This window comes from Pan paniscus, chromosome 15, assembly GCF_029289425.2.
Source record: "Pan paniscus chromosome 15, NHGRI_mPanPan1-v2.0_pri, whole genome shotgun sequence".
Lineage (NCBI taxonomy): Eukaryota > Metazoa > Chordata > Mammalia > Primates > Hominidae > Pan > Pan paniscus.
This window is the reverse complement of record NC_073264.2, coordinates 62,573,098-62,597,165: the sequence shown is the minus strand read 5'-3', so window position 1 is coordinate 62,597,165 and position 24,068 is coordinate 62,573,098. Positions and strand designations below refer to the sequence as shown.

The following is a 24,068-nucleotide window of genomic DNA, read 5'->3' as shown; positions in this document are numbered from 1 at the left end:
CGGCATCGGAGCGTCCTGTGGCCCACCTGAAAGCGGTGGATCCTAAACACAAACTTAAGGCATTCCCAAAACAATGAGGAGTACTTCGCTCAGCCCTCTCACCCAGTCCCAGGGCCTGCTAGTGAGAGGCTGTTTCGGGCACTGGCCACAAAGTGTCTTCTGTTTTCCAAATGGAAACCTTTGCTTCCATAAACTGGGTCTCCGAACAAAGCCTCAGACCAATATTTACTTTGCTGCTCCCCATTCCTGTGATAGCCCCCCTACATCCCTCACCCCCTAGTCTTTGTTCCTCTCTCTCCAGGAGGAGAACCGAAGGGGAGGCCCCTGCGAGCCGGGGATGGGGGATGGGAGGCCTGGATTCCAGCACATCCATGCCAGGGACTCAGCTGCTGACACAACCCTCACTGATTCAGATAAAAGGAGTGTGATGTGAATTTCGCCATAAATGAGTCAGGGAGGCAGCATGTACTAGGCCGTATCGCAGGTTCTGAGAGACCAGGGGTCTGGTCCCTGACTTAATAATGGCTTATTCCTCCTACCCCCATTGTTGAAGAAATGTAATCCTATTACCAAATTTGGTAAATAGGAAAAAAATCCTTCATAATTCCACTACCTTAATCCAGTCCCTGATAGCTTACTGGCATAATTTCCTGGCAGTCTTTTTTGAGGCTGGGGAGGGGAACGGGTCTGCCAATTCACTATCTTGGGCAGAACCTGACTTGGATACAGACTGTTCATCATCATAACCTCTGTATTATTTCCTGGATTCTAATCTCCTATTTTTACCATTTTCTGTGATAGATTTTAGGCAAATGACTTAACTGCTCAGTGTCTCACTTTTCCATTTGACATAATGAGGATAATAATTGCACCTATCTTATAAGGCTGTTATAGGAATCACGTGCAATAAACAATACATGTTAGGTGCTTACGACGGTACCTGACAATTTAACTACGTAACATAAAATTATCTCTTGACTGGCTGAAAATTCTCATCAAATAGTATATTATTGAAGTGTACCCCCATTGCTAAATGCTGAAGTTGTTTCTAATATTTTCCTATTATAAATAATGCACGACATCAAAGCAATCTTGACCAAAAAGAACAAAGCTGGAGGCATTATACTACCTGATTTCAAAATCTACTACAAAGCTACAGTAATCAAAACATTATGGTACTGGCATAAAAACAGATATATAGACCAATGGGACAGAATACAGAGCTCAGAAATAAATCCACACCTTTACAATCAATTAATTATCAACAAAGATCCCAAGGACACACAACAAAGAAAGGACTGTCCCTTCAATAAATGGTGTTGAAAAAACTGGATATCTACATGCAGAAGAATAAAAACAGACCCTCATCTCACGTCACATGAAAAAATCACTGAAAAATGGACTAAAGACTTAAATGTAAGACCTAAAACTGTAAAATTACCAAATGATGACTTAGGGGAAGAAATCTGTGACATAGGCATAGGCAATGACTTTTTAAAATATGACCGTAAAAGCACAGGCAACAAAAGCAAAAATAGACAAATGGAATTATATCAAACTAAAAAGCTTCTGCAAAGTTTCTGCAATCAACAGAGTGAAGAGACAACCTGTGGAATGGGAGAAAATATTTGTAAAACACATATCTGGATAAGGAGTTAATATCCAAATACAGAGGAAACTCAAACAACTTAATAGTAAGAAACAACCCAATTTTAAAATGGTTAATGGACCTGAATAGACATTTCTCAAAAGAAGACATACAAATGGCCAACAGGTGGTGGGAATGTAAATTAGTTCAACCATTGTGGAAAACCATGTGGCGACTCCTCAAGGATCTAGAACCAGAAATACCATTTGACCCAGCAATCCCATTACTGGGTATATACCCAAAGGATTAATAAATCATTCTACTATAAAGACACATGCACATGTATGTTTATTGCAGCACTATTTACAATACCAAAGACTTGGAACCAACACAAATGCCCATCAATGATAGACTGGATAAAGAAAATGTAGCACATATACACCATGGAATACTATGCAGCCATAAAAAAGAATGAGCTCATGTCCTTTGCAGGGACATGGATGAAGCTGGAAACCATCATTCTCAGCAAACTAACACAGGAACAGAAAATCAAACACCACATGTTCTCACTCATAAGTTGAACAATGAGAACATAGGGAGGGGAACATCACATGCCAGAGCCTGTTGGGTGGGAGGGCAAGGGCAAGGAGAGCATTAGGACAAATACCTAATGCATTCGGGGCTTAAAACCTGGATGACCAGTTGATAGGTGCAGCAGACCACCATGGCACATGTACACCTATGTAACAAACCTGCACGTTCAGCACATGTATCCCAGAACTTAAAGTAAAAATAAATGAAAAGTAAAAAAAAAACAAAACAAAACCACACACACAAATGGCCAACAGGTATAGAAAAAATGCTCAATATCACTAATCATTGGGGATATGCAGATTAAAACCACAATGAGATATTATGTCATACCTGTCAGAACAGCTATTATTGAAAAGATGAAAAATAACAGGTGTTGAAGAGGATGTGGAGAAAAGGGAACCCTTGTACACTGTTGATGGGAATGTAAATTAGTATACTCATTTGGAAAACGGTATGGAGGCTCCTCAAAAAATTAAAATAGAACTACCATATGCTCCAGCAATTCCAATACTGGATATACATCCAAAGAAAATGAAATCAGCATGTCGAAAAGATGCCTGCACTCTCATGTTCACTGCAGCATTATTCACAATAGCCAAGATATGGAATCAACCTAAGTGTTCACCAGTGGATGAATGGACAAAGAAACAACGGAATATATACACAATAGAATACTGTTCAGCTTTTAAAAAGAAAGACATCCTGTCATTTGCAACATGGATCAACCTGGAGGACATTGTATTATTTGAAATAAGCCAGTCACAGAGAGACAAATGCTGCTTAATCTCACTGATATGTGGAATCAAATAAAGCCAAACTCATAGAAACAGAATAGAATAGTGGTTACCAGAGGCTGGAGGATTAGAGAGATGTTGACCAAAAAATATATATAAACAAAGCACTGAAAATTAAACATATTTATGAATAACATTTTATTCTTTATATTATTTTTGTAGTCTAGATTATCAGAAAAACAGATCCAAGAGTATACATTTTGTGAGTTTTAGTACAGGTTATCAAATTAGTCACAAACTATTAGGATTTGCAGTGCTATCAGAAACAGATAAGGATGCCCATTTATATACTTGTAAGCAGTGTATATGATTATAAAAAAAAGGGGAAATAATCTATGGGTTCATAAACCTTTGTAGCAATCTTGATAAATTATCAAATATTTGAAATTTGCTTACTATTTCCTTTTTGCCAAGAACAAAAGGACCTATAAAATACTTACCTTCTCAATGTTTGCTGTCCCCTCCATGTGGGTGTCTGGGCTGGCCATTGGGAAGCCCTGGGACATTTTTCCTTTGGTGTGAGGATGGAGGGGGTCATTACCACAGTTGAACTGACTCACTTTTGAACAGCACTTCGCACTGTACAAAATATTCTGCATTCTCTCATTTGACCCTCACAGCGATCCTGTTTTCATTTTAATGATAAGAACTTTAAGGGTCAAAGGAATTTTAGGACAGACTCACGCCATTTAGATGGTGGAAAACAAAGCTAAAACACAGTTCAGGTTTTCTGTTCCCAAGGGCAATGCCATTTCCATATTGTCAGGTTGGAGGGGAGCCAAGACAGATAGGAGGTGCTTAAGCCGAGGCTGAATCAACCAACTAAATGCGGAATAAGACAACATATGGAGTCAGAGTCAGCCTGACCTAAACTTGAACTTTGTCTCTGCCACTTACAATCTAAGGGATCCTCGGCTAGTTACTGCCCTGCTCTGGGCTTCAGAGAGACTGATTCCACAGGGCTGCATGAGGGGAGTGCTGTTTTTACAAAGGCCCTCACAATGAAATGCTTTGCAGGTACAGTGGCTCCAACACCCCCTCCCACTCCTAAATTCTCCAGGGGAGACTGTCACAGTTCAGCATTACACGCTGATTAGCATCTTACTTGAGAAGCCAGGGCCTGCAACACTGGGCAGCTAAAAAGTAAGCATCTTTCTGCTGTAATTTCTCATAGCAAGTAACACTTTCTGTTCTTTATAGTTAGTTTTCCAACAGTAAATGGGGATAGTTTTACAACAGTAAATAAGGACTTCCAACAGACGAATGCACAGCGAGCAAATGCTATGTGTACTGTGGAGTCCAATACCTTGCAAACCTCAAAGAAGGCAACAACGACAGCAAAACTAAAATTGTATACCTCTATCTCAGCATTAGAAAATCTCCTTTGCTGCTTTTTTTTCTTTTCTTTTTTGAGAAAAAGTCGTGCTCTGTCACCCAGGTTGGAGTGCAATGGCATGACCTTGGCTCACTGCAACCTCTGCCTCCCGGGTTCCAGCGATCCTCCTGTCTCAGCCTCTGGTGTAGGTGGAATTGCAGGCATGCACCACCACACCAAGCTAATTTTTGTATTTTTAGTAGACGGGGTTTCACCACGTTGGCCAGGCTGGTCTCAAACACCTAGGCTCAAGTGATTGCCCCACCTCGGCCTCCCAAAGTGCTGCCTGCGCCCAGCCTCACTTGCTTCTTTGAAGTGGGTTCCCACTACTTCTTTATCATTTAGCCTAAAGCAGGGGTACATTCCCTTTATCCTTTGCTTTGGAGACATCTACTACAATACACACATCTTAAACCGCAATGGCAGTTCCATATGCCTTTGGTTTCTCTGGTGGAGAAATAAATGTAACTTTGCGGTAATGACTGCCACCTTGTGGTCAAACATAAAACTTCCACTAGGAAAAACAGACTTCAATGCTAGTAAAGGCTTCACCCACTAAACACTGGGAATCTCATGTGGCCGCTAAAATTTTGGTATATTGTATAATTTATACATTTTCCTGGAACATTTTGATTGTATATGCTATATTGATTGGGTTCCCAATCTGTTCCAGGTTAATTCCTCATTTTACTCTACCATAACATGATCTGTTGATGAGATCTTTGCTTATAATCACCAGAATTTCCTTTTACAGATCAAATTCCCCTGTTAGGTATGAGATACTTCTTTATTTGCTTCAGATGTAGTAACTTGGAACCATTGCTGCTGCAAGACCAGGTAAGCTCACTAAATATCAGTTGACTGCTTGACTCAAAGGTTACCACCTGGTGAAGATGATCTAACCTCATGTCATAGGAAACCATGTGATGTTTGGCTCAGGCCCTAGGAAGAAGATCTGAGAGGTCACCTGGCTCTGCGGCTTGACTCATGGTGTTCATGGTGGTGTTCAGGAGGCTGGCGCTTGAAACCCCGGCGGGCAACCAGTATCAGCTACCAGCTATCCCTCTCAAGCCTCGAGCTGTAACTCCACTCCTCTATTCCAAGAAAAGAGCCCAACAAGGGGGTGAGGGCAGGGGAGGGGCTTTACATCGGCAAAGTGCCCATCAAAGGCAGTCGTTTCAAGGCTACTCCAGGGAGCAGTGTGGGGCAGGGAGAACTGGAGCTCCAGGGGAACCAAGGACCAATCCAGCAGAGGGAAAGCAGAGGATGGGGGCAGGAGCAGCATGGGCTCCAGGGCCATCAAGAGCCACTGAGGACTGATGAGGAGCAGAGGAGAAGGGAGAGGAGCGCAGGGGAGCCGAGGCCCATGAAGCCATTAGCTGCCTCCCCAGTTTTTTTTCTCTTGATAACGCTGGGGTGGCGTGGGAGTCCAAGCCATGTATCTCCTTCAGTGCGTCCTGTCACCAAGCTCCCAGACTTCTCTGTTCCACCCATTCTCCAGGCTGCATGTGGCCCTCCCAACACAGATTTGAATACTAGTGACTCTGAAATGTATGAAAATGCCCAGCTTCACTCACAGTTAGAGGAATGCAAGTTGGAACTTCAAATATACCATTTTTCTAACTCTGAGATGATCCAAATGACAGATAGCATGCCATGATGGGAAGGCGGGGAAATGCGCCTTCTCACTCAAGCTTTGGGAGTGTGAATTTAGAGACACAGCCCAGCAAATAGGAAGAGCCTGCCTGGACTCTGCCGTCAGACCACCTGGCTTCAAACGCTCTCTGCCACTTAGGAACTAAGCTTCTTTGTACCTAAGTTTTCTCCTTTGTGAAATGGGGTGATAATAACAGAACTTATTTCAGAGGGTTACTGTAAGGATTAAATAACAGACATAAAGCACTTAGAACAATGTGTGGTACATGAACAATAAAATGTTCACTATCTTTAACCACAATGGGGGAGAGGGGCAATTGAACTCAATCAAAATGTGATATGCACATACCCTTTGACCAAGCAATACTACTATTAATAATGTGTCATACAGAAACACCAGCACAAGCACACAAAGACAAAAGTACAAGGGGACTCACTGCAACAATGACTGAAATAAAAGACTAGGAACACAATACATAGCAACAGAGGAGGAAAAGTTAAATTAATTATGTCATGGTCTAAAATGGAGTACTATGCAGCCATTAAAAATGAGGCAGCTTGGTATATAGAAATACAAAACAATTTCCAACATATACTATCAATATTATGTCTTAAAAAAAAATAAAGTGGCCAGGTACAGTGGCTCACGCCTGTAATCCCAGAACTTTGAGAGACTGAGGTAGGTGGATTGCTTTAGCCCAGGAGTTTGAGACCAGCCTGGGAAACATGGCAAAATCCCATCTCTACAAAAAATAACAAAAATTAGCCAGGTGTGGTGGCATGTGCCTGTAAGTCCCAGTTTCTCAGGGGCCTGAGGCGGGAGGATTGCTTTAGCCTGGGAGCTTGAGGTTGCAGTGAGTCATAACCGTCACTGCACTCCAGCCTGGTGACAAAGTGAGACCCTGTCTCAAAAAATAGATTAATTAAATTTTAAAAATACAGAATCATGGGCAAAGTATACTATTATTTGCGTTTTTTAAAGATAAACATGTATGCATATATGTGCTGTATATATATGCTTTTATGTACAGAAAATTCTCTCAAAGGCTATAAATAAAATGAGCAATAATTGTTTCTTTCGGAGAAAGGATATGAATATTTGGAGGATACTTATATTACCTATTGCAAGAAATTAGATTTTCATAATTAAAACATACAACCTGATACGTCATTCCTCTGCTTCCACTTCCATGACTTTCCATTGCTCTCTTCACTAAACCCAAACCCCTTAACGCAGCCTGCGAGGCTCTTCATCGCCTGGCCCTGGCCCACCTTGGCTGCCTCAGTTCTCAAGGCCCCTCTTCAACCTCGATATGCTGTGTGTGCTGAGCCTCCTTCACACCTGATGCTCTGTCTCACCAGCAGACCCATGGTGTGCTGTTGACCCTGTATGACATATTCACCTTCATTCTCTGCCTAACTAATTCTAACTCACTCGTTTGGTCCCAGCACGGCTTTACCTTCCCTAGAGGTGTATTGCCAGCCTCCCTGACCGGTCAGATGCCCCTATCCCGCTCTCGTGGAATCCCCTACTTCCTTGATGGTGGCACAGGCCAGGAACATGCCCAGAATTCACTCTCCCAGAATGCCTTTTGACAGCAAGATTCTGACACATCTGTGGCAGACCCTTCCTCTTGGTGCCTTCTCCAGGGCCATTTTCCCTCTTCATTGATACCAAAAGCCCAATTTTGAGCCCGATTCTAAATAGAAGCAGAATGCCCTGGTCCAGGGGCTGAATCAAGGTTGGTGTGAACCAATCATGGTCTGCCAGCTTATCTTGGCCTGATATTTGCTCTTCCAGCCTCCCTTGCTAAGGGCACGATATGGTTTGGCTGTGTGTCCCCACCCAAATCTCATGTTGAATTGGAATCTCTAATGTTGGGGAAGGGCCTGGTGGGAGGTGACTGGATCATGAGGCAGATTTCCCCCCTTGCTCTTCTCCTGATAGTGAGGTTTCATGAGATCTGGCTGTTTGAAAGTGTGTAGCATTTCCCCCTTCGCTCCCTCTCTCTCCTGCTGTCACGTGAAACCCTGCTTGCTTCTCCTTCACCCTTCCGCTATGACTGTAAGTTTCTTGGGGCCTCCCCAGCCATGCCTCCTGTACGGCCTGTGGAACTGTGAGTCAATTAAACATTTTTTCTTCATAAATTACCCCGTCTCAGGTAGTTCTTTGTAGCAATGTGAGAACAGACATACAGGGCAGTTGACCCAAGTCTAGGAAAGATCTTCCCTCCCTGAGAAAAGGGGACTGGCCATGAAGCCCTTCAGCCCCTGCCCTTATGCTTTCTGCTTTGGATGCTATCATGCCAAGGTGTGGCATCTAGGGCTGCAGCAAATACCTTGGGACCCCAAGGGAAAGACATGTCCAATGTCACTGAGCAACAAATCCAACCGTAGCACTGTTACCACCAGACTTCTCATTATGTGAAACAACAAGTAAAAAGTTTGTACTAATGAACCAAACTCATCCTTTCTATTTATTGTTTAATCCACCACTGGTCAAGTGTTCCATTAACTGCAGCCAGAAGCATTCCTAAATGCACACCATTACAGGGCAGACAGATTCAATTCTTAAGACCAGTCCATGTTTCAGGCAAAGGGTCATTGCTAAGGCCAGAAGCAATGCCCTGGGATGTTCCAAATCAAGGTACCTCTCTGGGTCCTCTCAGACCCCTCTTCTAAACTCCTGTGCCCAGGTCAGAACCAGCCCAGCATTTAGGAGCAGAGTCACAACCAAATTCATCAAGACAATCAGCCCATGGCATTTTCTCTGTTCTTAGACTTCTGTAACTTTCATTCACCTTCACTTCACCTACAGAAGATTTATGTATGATGACCTTTTCAATCCTGGGACACACAACCCTCACGGTGCTCCTTCCCCAGGACAGCACAAGGGGAAGGGGTGAATTCATAAGCTTCCATTTTTCCTCCAGAGGTTGGCAGAAGTCACCAATACCTCCATATGACCCTGCCTTGGGAGCCCATCCCCCAAAATTTCTGATACTCAACTTTATGAAATCTCCAGTATCTTACTGTCTCAGCTCTTTAAGAACAGAGGCTGTTGGTGCAGTGAATGCGATTCATACTTACAGGGGTCTGAAAGCAGCAGAACAACTGAGTGAGGAAGGGGTGATTGCGGGCCAGAGACAGGATCCTTTTCTCGGTCATGGTGCATTCCACATCATCATCCTGCAGAATCACGTCCTTCTTTAGCACCTTCACAGCATAGAGGTCTCCTGTTTCTTTTATTCTTGCAAGCATCACCTATGGCAAAACAAAAGGAGGGAGCATGAGGAAGTCCTCTTGGGGGTCTTAGGGTGTGTGCACACAACAGGAAGAAAGAATGGCACATGAGAAATGTGAGTATGTGCGCATGCGTGCACACACACACACACACCCCCATACACAGAGCACACTTACTTCAACCCAAACAGTTAAAGCCAAGACTCACCTTCCCAAAACTCCCCTTCCCCAACACTCGGATGAACTCAAAGTTGTCGATACCAAGTCGGTTGGAAGAATTAACCCCAATCCCATTTCCTTCTTTGCTGCTCTCCTTTCCCTGTCGTCTTAGGGTCGATCTGGAAACGAGTTTCTGAAAGAGTAAGAATACATTAAGTCAGAAATTGCAGCAGAAGCATGGAGCACCCATGCACGAAGAAGACTTTACTGGCTGGGAGCAGTCTCACCCCCAGTATAACGTGGGGGAAAGATCAACTCAGCTTGACAGATGATCGGTTCTGCCACTCGAAACTCCCTCAGTATCAGCTTCTGAATCTGTGCTTACTGCTTTGTGTAAAAGGTCAATTAAAAATACGTCTAAGCCATGGAGTTACAGTTAGCGCTCAAGTGGAAGTGCATGGAAACACCAATGCCTTGTGTGGTCCCTCGGGTGCCTTCTGCAGTGGCTTTCCACGGGAAGGTCCGATTCCACGAGCGCCACCTAGTGTCCACTTTTTACAGAGAGCAGTTCTCATGTCTGCTCAGAGATTCAAGCATCATTCAGCACCAGGACACGAATGAAGCAACGTTTTTTAATCAATATTTTAAATTATATAGGATAAATAAAAGTCCAATGTGAATATTAGAACAATGATCAAAAGCATGAAGAATAAAAATCTAAATACCTAAAATCTCACCAGCCCCCTGCCAAAGATATCTATATCCATGTATAAATAACACACACGCACACGTTTTTATACTTGGTTAATTTTTAAAAACATAATCAAATTATGGTTTCATAACATACATTTGTATTCAAAAATTTGTCCTGGGTATTTTTCATGCCTTTAAATTTCTTTTAAGAACATGAGTTCTAATGGCTATTCAATATCCATTTCATGGATATCTCACAAGGTATTAATTCCCCTGCCATTAGAAGGATGAGGCATCTCCCCTTTTTCACCACAATGAATAACACTGGAGTGAATACACTTCATGCAAATCTTCAAAACAGAGTAATTAAGGGTCTAGCTCTCAAGCAAGCTGCCTGGATTCAATAACAGCTCTGCAAGCTAACCTAAGACCCTGAGCAAGTTACCTACCCAGCCTCTCCCTACCTCAGTTTCCTCTTCTGACAAAGAGAAGGTTAAAGCATCTGCCACATGAGTCATTAGGAGGCCTAAATGAACAAATGCATGTAAAGCACTTAGATTGGTGCCTGGCACATTCAATAAACTTAAGCTGTATTGTCATTATCATCATTCAGTTTCTTAAGATAACTTCCTGCAAATGGAATTCCTTGGGCCAAAGTGCTAATTTTGAAGACTTCTGATACACAGCCAACTTACCATCTACAATAAGACTGACCAATCTACACTCTCACCAGCATGATGAGAGTTCTAGTTTCAACACAATGAATGGAAGGTAAGTGTGCCTGCCTCAGTTGGCTTTCCAGTTCCATCCTACTGAGTACGTGAGGATGTTGCTACCTAAAGGCAAGGTGACTTTTGCAGCTGGCCCACCTTGAGACATTTATAAGATAAGCTACCACTAGACAACAGATCAAAAGTCTAACATCCAGCCAGGCACCGGATATCATGGATTAAGGATACTTGATTCAAATGACAAGTGCACTGTCCATTCCTAAAGATCGTGCTGCATGATCTTTATTCCTATTCTTATCTTATTCCCATTGTATCTTAGAAGCCCTAGTTCAGGCTGATATCTTTAATCTCTGCTCTTCAGGGATAACTGTCCCATGCATTAGCAATCCCCACACAATATTGGCATCCTGCCCGCCTACCCACAAGACAGACAGACCGGATTTCAAATACATTTTTTTACATAATAGATTTCAAATACATTTTTTCACCATGATTTGATGAAATCCATTCATCTAAATCACATGTAACAGTCATTGCTGATTTAGTATGATCTAATAAAAGGATTAAAACATTTATTGTAGTGGCAATTCAATAAATTGTCAATAGGCCAGGCGCGGTGGCTCAAGCCTGTAATCCCAGCACGTTGGGAGGCCGAGACGGGAGGATGACAAGGTCAGGAGATCGAGACCATCCTGGGTAACACGTTGAAACCCCCCATCTCTACTAAAAAAAAAAAATACAAAAAATTAGCTGGGCGTGGTGGCGGGCGCCTATAGTCCCAGCTACTCGGAAGGCTGAGGCAGGAGAATGGCGTGAACCAGGGAGGCGGAGCTTGCAGTGAGCTGAGATTGTGCCACTGCACTCCAGCCTGGGTGACAGAGCCAGACTCCGTCTCAAAAAAAAAAAAAAATTGTCAATGAAAGTCCCTGATCTACTAGGCAGGAGTCCTTCAGTAAAAAGGAAATGAGGTGGTTGGTGCTGACATTTTCAGGATTATCAAGAATCTCACAGTAATTGCACGTCCCTTCCTCAGCACCCAGAGATTAATTAGTTGAGTCGATAATTTTCCTGAACTGGACACCAAGCTACACCGTTCAGATCTTACAGCCATGGCTATTTCCCATCTCTAGACGCTGACCAGGAAGGCAACAGTAAGACATGGGCTTGGGAAGCAGCCAAGGCTCAACTGGATGACAGCAGGTGGAGGTCATTCAGGGAGAGTGCTGACAAAAACATGTGCACTGCAACTGACACAACTCCACTCACTCCTGAGAGTCCAGAGGGAGAGACTCCTGTCTCCTGCTGAATGTGAATGATAAATTCACAATCCATAAACCAAAACTTCAGAACTGCTGGACTCCAGGGCTGTGCAGAGCCTCTGAGATCTTCAAGTTGAACCGCTTTAGAGGTGAGGACGCTGACGCCCATAGTTACTGGTCACCTGTCCTGCCTGGTCCCCAGCCAAAAGCATAACCCAGGATCCTGGGTTTTAGGCTTTCACCAGACCACAGTGACAGGAAGCTGATTTTAAAACAGAAAAGAAAGGCTGGGCATGGCAGCTCATGCCTGTAATTCCAGCACTTTGGGAAGCCAAGGTGGGCGGATCACTTGAGATCAGAAGTTTGAGACCAGCCTGGCCAACATGGAGAAACTCCGTCTTACTAAAAATACAAAAATCAGCCGGGCGCGGTAGTGGGCACCTGTAATTCCAGCTACTCGGGAGGCTGAGGCAGGAGAATTGCTTGAACCTGGGAGGTGGAGGTTGCAGTGAGCGAATATCACTGCACTCCAGGCTGGGTGACAAAGCGAGACTCTGTCTCAAAAAACAAATAGAAAAAAGAAAAAAGAAAAAAAAAGGAAAAGAAAGGAAAAAAGTCCTTCTTTTGCTTTCTGTTTATTACTTGTTGCTCATGCTCATTATTTCTTGTCATATAACTGTATATACAATCTTATCTGTGAAACAAATTGCTATTAAAAATGCTATTTCAGCCAGACACAGTGGCTCACAATCCCAACACTCTGGAAGGCCAAAGTGGGAGGATCGCTTGAGCCCAGGAGTTTCAGACCAGCCTGCGCAACAAAGTGAGACTCCATCTCTACAAAAATAAAAATAAAAAATTACCCTGACATAGTGGTGCACACCTGCAGTCCCAGCTACTTGGGAGACTGAGCTAGGAGGATCACTTGAGCCTAGGCAGTCGAGTCTGCAGAGAACCATAATTGTGCCACTGCACTCCAGCCTGGGTGACAGAGGAAGACCCCATCTCAAAAAGGAATGAAGGCAGGGAAGGGGAAGGGGAAGGGAGGAAGGAAGGAAAAAGGAAAGGAGAGGAAAGGAGAGGAGAGAGAGAGAAAAAAAAGGGAGAAAGAGAGAAAGAAAGAAAGGAAGAAAGAAAGAAAGAAAGAGAAAGAGAAAGAAAGAAAAGAAAAAAGAAAGAAAGAGAAAGAAAGAAAGGCAATAAGTCTGTTTATTGTATTTGCTAAGATTAGGAACTTTGATGAGGCCACATGCTCTCATTTGGGCTCATCACATCTGAGCAACTTCTAAATTACGAGACATGGAAAAAAAGCAAAGTCTCACCGAGGTTGGAGAAATATTTCCGGGTTGGAGACCCATCCCTGCCAGGGTCTTGGCAAGTTCCACCGCATTTACCCCACAGTTAGGGGCCACGTTCGCTTGACATCGAATATGCACATTCATTTTACATACTAGAGGGAAAAGGAAAACAGAATCCATGTTCAGAAAGGAACCAATTCAACATGTGCTGCAACAGAGAACTTTAATAGCCTAAAAGATTATAACAGAGGAATTATACCGGCTGAACAGTATCATTTTCTCATAAAATTAAGCTCACACTAGTAATAGTTCCTGACATTTTATCTATTTCTGTTTTCTGCAGAAGCAGAAAGGCAAGCATACTAAAGAATAATATATTTCAAATACATTTTTTCCACCATGATTTGATGAAACCCATTCATCTAAATCACATGTAACAGGCATTGCTGCCTTAGTATGATCTAAGATTAAAACCTTTATCGTAGCGGCAATTCACAGGCAATTAAATAACAAAGAATCACGTCAACTGTATTTTTTTCTGTCTCTCAACAGTGAAATAAAAGGTAGCAGTTTAAATGCCACATGTAGATCACTGTTCAAACAGGATGGAAATGGTGTTTCTACAAGAAAAACCTCTATCTGCAGCTTTCTTTCTGAGTATTGTTGTGGTTGGGCAGCCCTCACAGCCCAGAGATGGGCATCCTGTGAGCCTGTGGTTCTCAGCATTTGCAGCCTGTGGTTCTAACTGCTTCATAGTGGGGAAAGGCAACTTTTAAAACTTTTTGAAGGTCAGAGTACAAATGGCAGTTGAAGAGGCGAGCAAAGAAAGCTAAGCTCCTGAGGCACCGGAAGCTGCCTGGGGACAATGAAGGATCTGAGGCGTTGTCAGCTGGAATAAATTCGGAGACAGTTTTTTGACATGGGCCCTGCTGATGGGAGGTGAAACTGAAGCGACAAGCAACACATTCCTGTTTTACGGAGTCAGTCCATCTTGGAAGCACACACAGATCCAGGTTTTGTGGGGCCTGAATTTACATAATTTAGGAGGCCTTCTTTAAGAAAAAGAACATCAAATCAAGTAGAGGGCTTTGGAAGGTGCCCTTGAGAGAGAGGAGCCCTGAGACTTAAGCTTCATGGGAAACCCACCCCTCTCAGGAAGACAGGTGTAAGACACACGAGCCTACAGAAGCCTTTCAAAACCACCAAGTGACCATAAAGGCAAAAATCACAAGAGCCGGATTGCTGCAGGTGTGCTACCCTCAGGCCACTAGGGAAGAGGACAATGCAGATGAGCCCCATGCATGGCTCTGCGCATCAGCAACAATGCAAGGCAGAAAGGGATTTCGCACTGGCAACCCATACCCAGGTGAGACCGTCACGCTAAGATCAAGCTGCACCTGGACCAACGCCCTACAAGTTATCCATGAGCTGGCTACTGTTTTGGTTTTATGAGAAAAAAATTATTAGTGTTCTACAGAGATAGAAGCATGTGCCCTTCTTAAAGACAAGTGACTGGCCCCTTTTTGTTGACAGAAGCAGGCTCTGTAAGTCCAAGCAGTCAATGGAAGTTGTCTGGCTATACTCATGCCAATTCTACCTCACCATTGTTCTCCTCAACTGGCGACTTGGGGTGTGTCTGATAAGAAAGGCTTCAGGTGCACCCCACGGCAGTCAGATCATTACATTTCCATACAAGATGGCACAAGGCCAACAGCTCCCTAACTCCTAACAGGACAGGGATCAGCTCTCACCCACTCAGAGCCTTTGCTAGGGCCAAAGCTCCAAACTCTCAATCCACTGGGCACAGCTGGTGAGATGCAAGCTTACAATCAAGGCTTTACCTTCCTTCATTCTACCCCTGTCTCCAATCTCTTTCACAAGACCCAGGGCAGCTCTTTTTATGCTGTGACAACTCCATTCCTGCTGATTTCTGGTGAGATCATCAGATCTATTCTGCCATTTCTTACTCTTAATCCAACCTTCTCATTTGGCCATCTCACCTCCTCACCTCCTCCTAACTTCCATTTCTTTGAAATTTTTATTTATTTTTTTCTTTTTAGTGTCTCACCTGACTCAACCATCTTCCATTTCTGACTAAGATCCCATCTTTTTCTCTTCCAAACACCTATTAAAATACAGTGTCTAGGCTGTATTTGTCAGCTAGCGAGCTAGATCACTGAATATACCATTTGACTTAATGTCCTATGATTAGAAAATGTTGGCATCAGATGAAGTTCTCTTTACATGCCTGACAAGAAACATGTAAGTTTAAAATGACTAAGATGTTGATTTACAACATATCTAAAACCATCAGTTCTAGGACAGATTCTGAGTCCACAGAATTCTGAAAGCTTAGGGCATAGTGTTCCCATGAAGAGGTGGGTACCCAGCACCTCAGCATCTCACTTTTACACTGAAGTCCTTGTCGCATTATTCCCCAGAGCAGTGAGCCACAGTGATCGCAGAATGTTGGCACTTTGTAGTTGTGGATGCTGAACTTGTGTGGGATGTTGATCCCGAACCTCTGTTCTGCAATCTGTAAAAAAGGAAATAAAGGGACAAGAGCTAAAATGTCATACCAATGTCCTTTGTAAAAACTGTAATAGGAGCCCATCAAATGCAAAGTGTCACTATGACACCTGAGCTAGGTATATTATTTTACTGTACTCAGCCCTGATTAATTACTCAGGTCTTACGAACCAGACTAAACACATTTTCTAATGAACAGGACAAGACAGAAATGTGGGAAACACATTAGATCATTTGCCATTTTGAGAAATAAAAATTAAGATTTTCACTTCATCTTTCATATTCAGGCCATATTTCTCTCCTTGCCAATCCCCTAACACCCCCATCTATTTCCCAGAACCTTTTAACTTCAGGATTAAATGGGTCTTTTATACACTATATATACTTGCTATCACTATAAGTTCTTCCAGACATTGTGTCACGGGAAGAAAAATAAAAAGAAGAGACTCAGAGGCCATGGAACCACAGAAGGAATTTATTCCAAAGTGACATTAAAGTAACTACTTATTCAGCTCTTCCAGCCTTTCTTTGCCTGGCATTTGCAATCTGACAATCTGAGTTAAATCTCAGTTTCCAGCAAATAATTCCACTAGGCATGTACTCTGCAGTCCACACCACAATTTGATGCTATAACAACAGATCCATGCATGACAAGGAGTAGGGCAATCATTACTCCTCTTGAAACTTTTATGGCCTCTTTCTTGGGAAAGCTGTGGTTTATACCTCTAGGTATACTCTTTAGCAATCCTATATGTGTACTATAAAGAACCATTGTGTTCCAGAGTCATTCTTCCAACGCCTCTGCAAATCTACTGCTAAATGTCAGCAACACTCCATCTGCTTTTACCTCTAGAATTTAAAATGTATGCCTATTGCAGATGAGTGCAATATGAGTGGCAAGAATGATGTTGAAGCTTATACACATACACACACACACACACACACACAGAGAGAGAGAGAAAGAGAGAGAGAGAGACATCTTCCCTGAAATTTCTTAAGAGGCTGGAGAAAGCCAGCAATCTTTTTACTTAGGAAACATAATTTACAGTTATTAACATATGTATCACATCAATTCTATGTTGTTTAACTTACAAAAACTGTGTGAGGGAAACATTGATCCTGTTTTAAGACTGAGGAAAAGAGAGATTGTAGGCCTTGCCGCAGCTCATAGAGAAGATGGCTAACAGAGGCTGGATTCAGCATTCAAATCCAGGCTGTCAGATGCCAAGTTCAGGGCTCCTTTCACTCTGCCGAAAGTCTCTCCAAATAAGTAGAACCAATCCATATAGCTTATACCCAGCCAACCACTAATGGGGTCCTCACAAAGGAGGGATGATGCCACATAAATACAGAAATATAAATGCCATAATTTAAAAAAAGAGAGAGAGAGAAATTTCTATTCTAATACAACCCTTGGCTTCAAAGAATGTGGAAGGGAGGTGGCAGGGGGAGGAAAGCAGAGGTTTGGGGACGGGGAGAAGGAAAAGAGGGGGAGGAAAGGAGGGAGGGAGGGAGAGAGACGGCGGTACACAGCATACACAATACACACGCACATTTAATCAGCAAACTGCTATCCTCTTACCTTTGAATCCACTTTGTTAATATTGTTTTGGCAAGTACAGGCTGTAACAATTAGATGATGGCAGCGTTTATGGACGACACAGGTGCACACTAGGAAATTAAATCCAGCAATTATACATTTATCAGAAGCTCACAGTCCAGCCAGTTACAGCAGAGTCAACCAGGGCTGCACCGTGCCAACAAGACTGGACTCGTCTGGCCCCCATGACAGCAGCTGGTGCGCCCATCCTTCCTATTGCCTTTGCCACCACCCTAACACAGACCTTTGCTCAGGCTCAAACTATCCCTTATCAAGTCCTGGGCCTATTTCTTCCTTCCTGACTTTATTCCATCCTGCACCCACCACCAGAGGACTCTTCTAACACTCTAGTCCTGCCCCCATAATCGAAAACATTCCATGGTAATTCACTGCCGATCAACAAAGTTCAAATTTCCCATCCAGGTTCCAGGCCCTCCAGAGGCTGCTCCAAGCTACCTGTCACCTTTCTTCTATGGGATCTACTTGTTCCAGTAAAAACTACATGGGTTGCTCTTCCTGGACCCTTCCAACAAACTATCGATGCCCTTTTCTCTCCCTGGGATATCCTTTTTGCCTAGCAACTAACCAAATCTTAAGTTTAGGACAAGATGTAACTCAGAAAATGTCTCTTCCATGAAAATACTCTACCCCATCCCCACTTCTAGACTGAAACCACCTGCCCTCCTCTGATCTCCCACAAACCTTAGCCTGCCCCTTCATTTCAAACCTTCCACCCAGCCTTGTAATGCCCTCAGAATTCCTTGCATGACGCCTTGAACAGAGGAGGCATTCAATAAATGTTTGCTGAATGGCTTAATCAACTGTTGAAATATTTAGAACTTTCGGAATAACATTTTTTTCATTCTCATCTAGATAAGTGATATACTGCAGATAGTTGAGCTTGTCATCAAAGGATAAACACATGCAATGAAGCAGTATAAAAATGTACATCATCTTAAGATCTTTCAAGACATGTGGAAGGTTTTAGGATTAACTATATAAAGAGAGGTGACATGTCAGTAAATAGCATCATACCTTAAAACAAATCTAGCTTTCATCAGATTCAATTCTCAGGAGAACCAAATTGAAAGTGCCCAGAGAACTGGTCTTTTTATATGAGGGGATCTCAAAACCATCCTTCACACAGAAATACTTTATTTTTTGAGGTATTTGGTTTTTTCCTGGTTAGCTTGGTAAAGGCTTATCAATTAATCCTTTCAAAGAATCAGCATTTGATTTCATGGACTTTCTCTGTTGTTTTCCTATTTTCAACTTCACTGATTTCTGTTCTAATTGTATTATTTCTTTTCTTATGCTCGCTTGAGGCTTAAATTTATCTTCCTTCTCTAGTTTCCTAAGGTGGAAATTTCGAATCTTGGTTTTAGATCTTTCTACTTTCCTACCGTATGCATTTAATGATATATACATTCCCATCTGAGCACTGCTTTTGCTGGATCACACATATTTTTATAAGTTATATTTTCATTTTCACTTGACTCTAAATATTTTTTATGTTCTCTTGAGTCTTCTTTTTTGACCCATGTGTTACTTAGAATGTGACATTTAACCTTCCAATATTTGGGGATTTTCCAGCTATCTTACAGTAATTGATTTCTAGTTTAATTCCATTGTGGTCTAAGAAGATACCGTTTATGGTTTCTCTTCTTTTAAATTTGGTAAGGTATGTTTTGTGGCCCAGAATGTGGTCTATGTTGGTAAATGTCCCCTGTGAGCCCGAGAAGAATGTGAAAACTGCTGTTGTTGGATGGAGTATTCTATAAATGTCAATTTCACCTAGTTGTGATAATGCTGTTTAGATCACCTATATCCCTACTGATTCCCTGCCTGCTGGACCTATCAATTACTGAGATATTGAAGTCTCCAACTATAGAAGCGGATTTGTTCATTTCTCCTTGTGATTCTATCAGTTTGTCTCATGTATTTTGATTCCTGTTGCTAGGTACATACATACATGTTAAAAATTGTTATGTACTACTATACTGGTCTTTAAATAAAACAAAACTTAAATAAAAATGTTAAGTCTTCTTGGAAAACTGACCCCTTTATTGTTGTCCCCTCTTTATTCCTGATAATTTTCCTTTTTCTGAAGTCTGCTCTGTCTGAAATACCTATGCCAGTTTGCTTTTGATCAGTGTTAGAATGGCATACCTCTCTCCAACCAGGCATTTGGTTTTATATGCCTTAGGGAGACATCACCAAAGTGGTGTCTGCATGTCTCCTAACTAATAGTCTTCCCTGCTCTTTACATAGCAGGTGACCCACTGAAAATCAGGCCATCAAATATCCAGGCACTATAGGACAAAGAGAAAAAGAAATAAAATAACAATAGAGATGTATCTTAAATCCCATGTTTTAAACTCAAAACCATAATCTTGTTTATCCAGAGCTTCTCAACTTATCTTGGTGTGCATAAGATGGGCTACCACGGACTGCAGGGCATATTCCTGTGCTCACAGGCCCACGCCACAAAGTGACAGCGATTCTGGCTTGTGAACTGTCTTCTCACTTGGGACTGAGATTAACAGCATACAGGTCAATTATTGCTGTCATATTGATTATATATTTGTTTTTTCCTAACTTTGAAAGTTCAATGGAATTGTTCATACATAGTAAAGTCAAAATTAGATCCAAGAGTATGTCTTATTCAGTCCATCCAAGGGAAGTAATGTTTTGCCTCACATCTTCCAGAAGAGAAGGTGAGATTTTCTTATCCACACATAGGCTACTGCTCTAGGATATGTGGTGCTATTTTATCAACCATCCACATAGTGAAACAGGTACCATGTGTATAAACTATGTGATGATACTCATGTCAAAGGTTAAGGGGGAACCCAAATGACAGGCAAGCCTGATGGGCCTGGCTAAACCACCTGACTGAGGGCTCTTCTTCCATTCCTGCCATTGTATTTCATTCCAATTATGCTAGAAACACTAGTAAATTGGTTTCATCTTAGATTGTGAAAACTAAATATAACATGTAGTAACTTACAAGATCACTGACAGCTTAACTTTGAACATTTCTCACTTTTTTTTTTTTTTTTGAAATCATAACATTTCAAAAAACAACTTGGATAATAGCTTATGTTCCCTGGACGGGGAAAAAGAGAAAACAGCAGTGTGCTAATTTTCATCCCTATCTATTATCAATAGGATTGTAAAAAACAAAAGTTTACCTTCAAAATTTAAGAGTATGCTCACAAAATCACATTACCTTTTAGTACTCTCATGTTACTGCAGAGACAAGACTTTAAACAATGAAACTTTATTAGGTATCCTGGCTTTAGAAATAAAAACGTCCCCTTTACATTGTCTAAAATATGGCCAAGATCTCACCAAACTAAAGAGTTGTATCTACACAGGGGTTTCCTTTGACCTACAGAGAGTTATTTATCACAATATTAAGGGAAGATACCCTGTTTTCTCTTGGTATAATCATTTCTTTTAACACAGGAACAAAATGAAACATGGTTTTAAAAATGTTTCCTTACCTTGGCACTGATAACCCTGTTTCCCAAACACTCCCCTGTTGAAGAGAAGAAAACTACCATCAGTCAAGTATTTCAGCAATAACCCTCTTATAGTCCTTAAGGAAAACAAATTTCATCCTCTCCTCCTTTATGAAAAACACAATTTCAGGGAAGAAGCAAAGATCATGTGCTTTCTGAGCCATTGTTTGTTACTATGAGACACCAGAAAAAACTATGTGCTGGATTAGAATGTGCTGTATGATACAAATGGGTGGGTAAAAACCATTCCCATTCCATCTACCTCCATGGCAATTTCCTAAGTCCTCAGTGGCAATAAATCCTCATCTGTACGTGTGATTAAGCCTTGGCCTAAAGAGTTCCCACCTTATTCTCTCTCACATAAAGATGTTCAGATGCTGAAGTACACGGACACAGATACACTGTGGAAGTGCACAGATGAGTCTACCGCAGCTGCCTGTCCCAAGGGACCTGCCCTTGTCCCTGTGTCCATATCACCCCTGGAGTCCACAGGTGGGCAGAGTTGCTGCCACAATACGCCCTTCAGGCCCACCACTTCCATCTTTGCCTCTCCCAAATATATTCTATGGGTGATGATAATGATGATAACATTAGGAGTATTCTCACTCTCATTAACAAAGACCACAGTAACTAAGCCCATAGGATGTGCCAGGCACTGAACCAAGCAGCTGATATATACCATTTCACTTAATCCTCACAAAAAGCCACGGGAGGCAGCACACAAAATAACATGGTTAAGAGCACAGACTCTGAAGCCAGATGACCTGATGCTTTGAGCCACAGTTTCCTCATCCATAAAAGGGACTAATGATAACCGTTCCTACTGCACAGGGCTCTAATGAAGATTAAAAGGTGTAATATAAAATGCTCACAATAGTGCCTGGCCCTTTAAGTACTATATGAAAGTTTATTATACAAGTAAAATAAGATTGTTGTGTCTATTTTGCAAATGAAGAGACATTGACAGGCTACGCAACTTGACTAAGTCACACACCCAGTTGGTGATAAGACTGGATGTCAGAGTCCATACTCTTAATCATATATATTAATATATACACCAATATTTTAAGTGTGTGTGAGAGAGAGAGTATGAGGGTGACAGTGTGTGGGTGTGGAGGGGGGCAGCATTAAAGGCTGGTTGGGTACAGTTAATGTTTCTCTGGTGGAAAAAAGTCAGTGAAATGATCAAATAAGTTTCCATTATGAATGTCAGTTCAGGTCAGGGGCCATCACCACTAATGCCTACAGGGGCTTGGCAGGTCATGTAAAAGAAACAGAAAAGTGTGACATGAAATACACTGCAAGAGGCAAGCACCCTTAGGTCACAAGTGAGCAAACCACAGAGAGGTGGGGCTGTGGCTAAGTCGAGTGCAGCCTCATGCAAAGAGGAAACGTGAACTCAAAGACGCCAGGTCTGCTAATTTTTTCCCAAAAAAAAGTAATACAATTTTTTCCCTAAAGACAATAAATATTATGACACATTTGTTGGCTTCATATCTACAGCTGGTTTAGCATCTCAAAATCGTTGTTTCTTGATTAAAAATGTCAGAAATACTAACTAGCCCTAGGTTCTGACTGTTGAAGATATAAAATCCAAAATAATCACAGAAAACAAAATACAAAGTAATTGATCAACATTCAGAAACTGCTCTGATCCAAGGGCTTCTGCCTTCACTACACAAAATAATTAAAGTTGACAACAAAAATATAGATCTCCTTTCACGCTACCAAACTGTGTTTTCTCCTTCTGAGATGGGTGTGTGAGGGCATCTTTCTTTCTTCCCTTTCCAAATAAATATGCTTAATTTATCACTAAAGATAACTACTGCTTAAATTTATTTTACATTTGCCACTGAGACTGAGACTTAAGCTTCAGTTGTATGTCTAGTAAGATATTGCCCCAAATCTCTAGAATTTCTCAATGTTAAATTATCTTAGTTCCTACTAATTCCTAGGGATTAGATTATAGTATATGATCACTGAAGGCTATTATCTTCTGTTACATACCAAGAGGCCGAAGACTACTTTGTGTTTAGTTTTCTCGCAACCATTAATTTCCATAAGTCATTATGCGATTCATGCCTTCTTAAAGCAACACTGTTGATTATTCTTTGGTCCTTAGGGGCTGATTATCCAATTTACTGATTGTTTATTGACTTATTAGCCTTTTTCTCTGATTTATGCTTGTTGACCAGTTTAGGATTCATTAGCATCTTTACCAAGATGATTTTAAAAAGAAATGATATCTAAAACTTGGATCTGTAAATTATTTAGATGTTTTTGCAATGGAGATTTAAATTACTGGGTCAACATACTAGAGTAAGAGGCAAAAATCAGATCCTGAAAGAATTCTTAAATAATCATGCATTCTGCTGAAGTCATACATAACCAGAGGAAGCCTATTAGACGGAAGCTCTGAGGAGGACAGAAGTAAGGGAACCCCTTACCAGATAAACTCCCTGCAGTGAGAGCAGTAGGTGGGCTGCCTCAGATACGTGGCCATGAACTTGTGTCCATTGATCTGGTGGACTCGCCTTCGCATAGCCCTTTGGCGCTTCCTGGTAAAATGTTTGAAGATCCGGTCTCTCTGGAGAGTAGCTATATATTAAAAGGAAGGAAAAAAAGAATAAGATGTAAGGAACCTAACGCACCTAATAGATGAGAAAGTTTGATAGTTCAAGTGCTCACTCCTCAAATTATTTTTTCTTTCTTCAAGATCTAAACCATCCCCCCCAAAATCATTATGGCTTCCTAATAGGACTCTTTACTTTGAGACAGGACCTCACTCTGTCACCCAAGCTGAAGTGCAGTGGCTCAATCATGGCTTACTGCAGCCTTGAACTCTCAGGCCCAAGTGATGCTCCTACCTCAGCAACCCAAGGTGCTGGGACTACAGGCATGCACCACCATACCCAGCTAATTAAAAATAATTTTTTTTTATTATAGAGATGGAGGTCTCACTGTGATGCCAGAGCTGGTCTCCAACTCCCAGGTTCAGGTGATCCTTGTGTCTTGGCCTCCT

At 41.9% G+C, this 24,068-nt stretch overlaps 1 protein-coding gene across 2 annotated transcripts in view; it reads right to left on the bottom strand.

Moving 5' to 3' along the window:
* The window catches only part of PRKCH (protein kinase C eta), a 228,918-nt gene that overhangs the window by 84,132 nt on the left and 120,718 nt on the right, over window positions 1-24,068 (bottom strand). For both annotated transcript variants that reach the window (XM_003831631.5, XM_063596084.1), the window contains exons 3-9: window positions 23,494-23,644; window positions 21,029-21,063; window positions 17,502-17,590; window positions 15,797-15,926; window positions 13,415-13,542; window positions 9,459-9,602; window positions 9,098-9,271 (exon numbers count right to left, since the gene is read on the bottom strand). In XM_003831631.5, coding sequence (XP_003831679.1) covers window positions 9,098-9,271; window positions 9,459-9,602; window positions 13,415-13,542; window positions 15,797-15,926; window positions 17,502-17,590; window positions 21,029-21,063; window positions 23,494-23,644 — 851 coding nt within the window. The remainder of the gene's footprint in view (window positions 1-9,097; window positions 9,272-9,458; window positions 9,603-13,414; window positions 13,543-15,796; window positions 15,927-17,501; window positions 17,591-21,028; window positions 21,064-23,493; window positions 23,645-24,068) is intronic.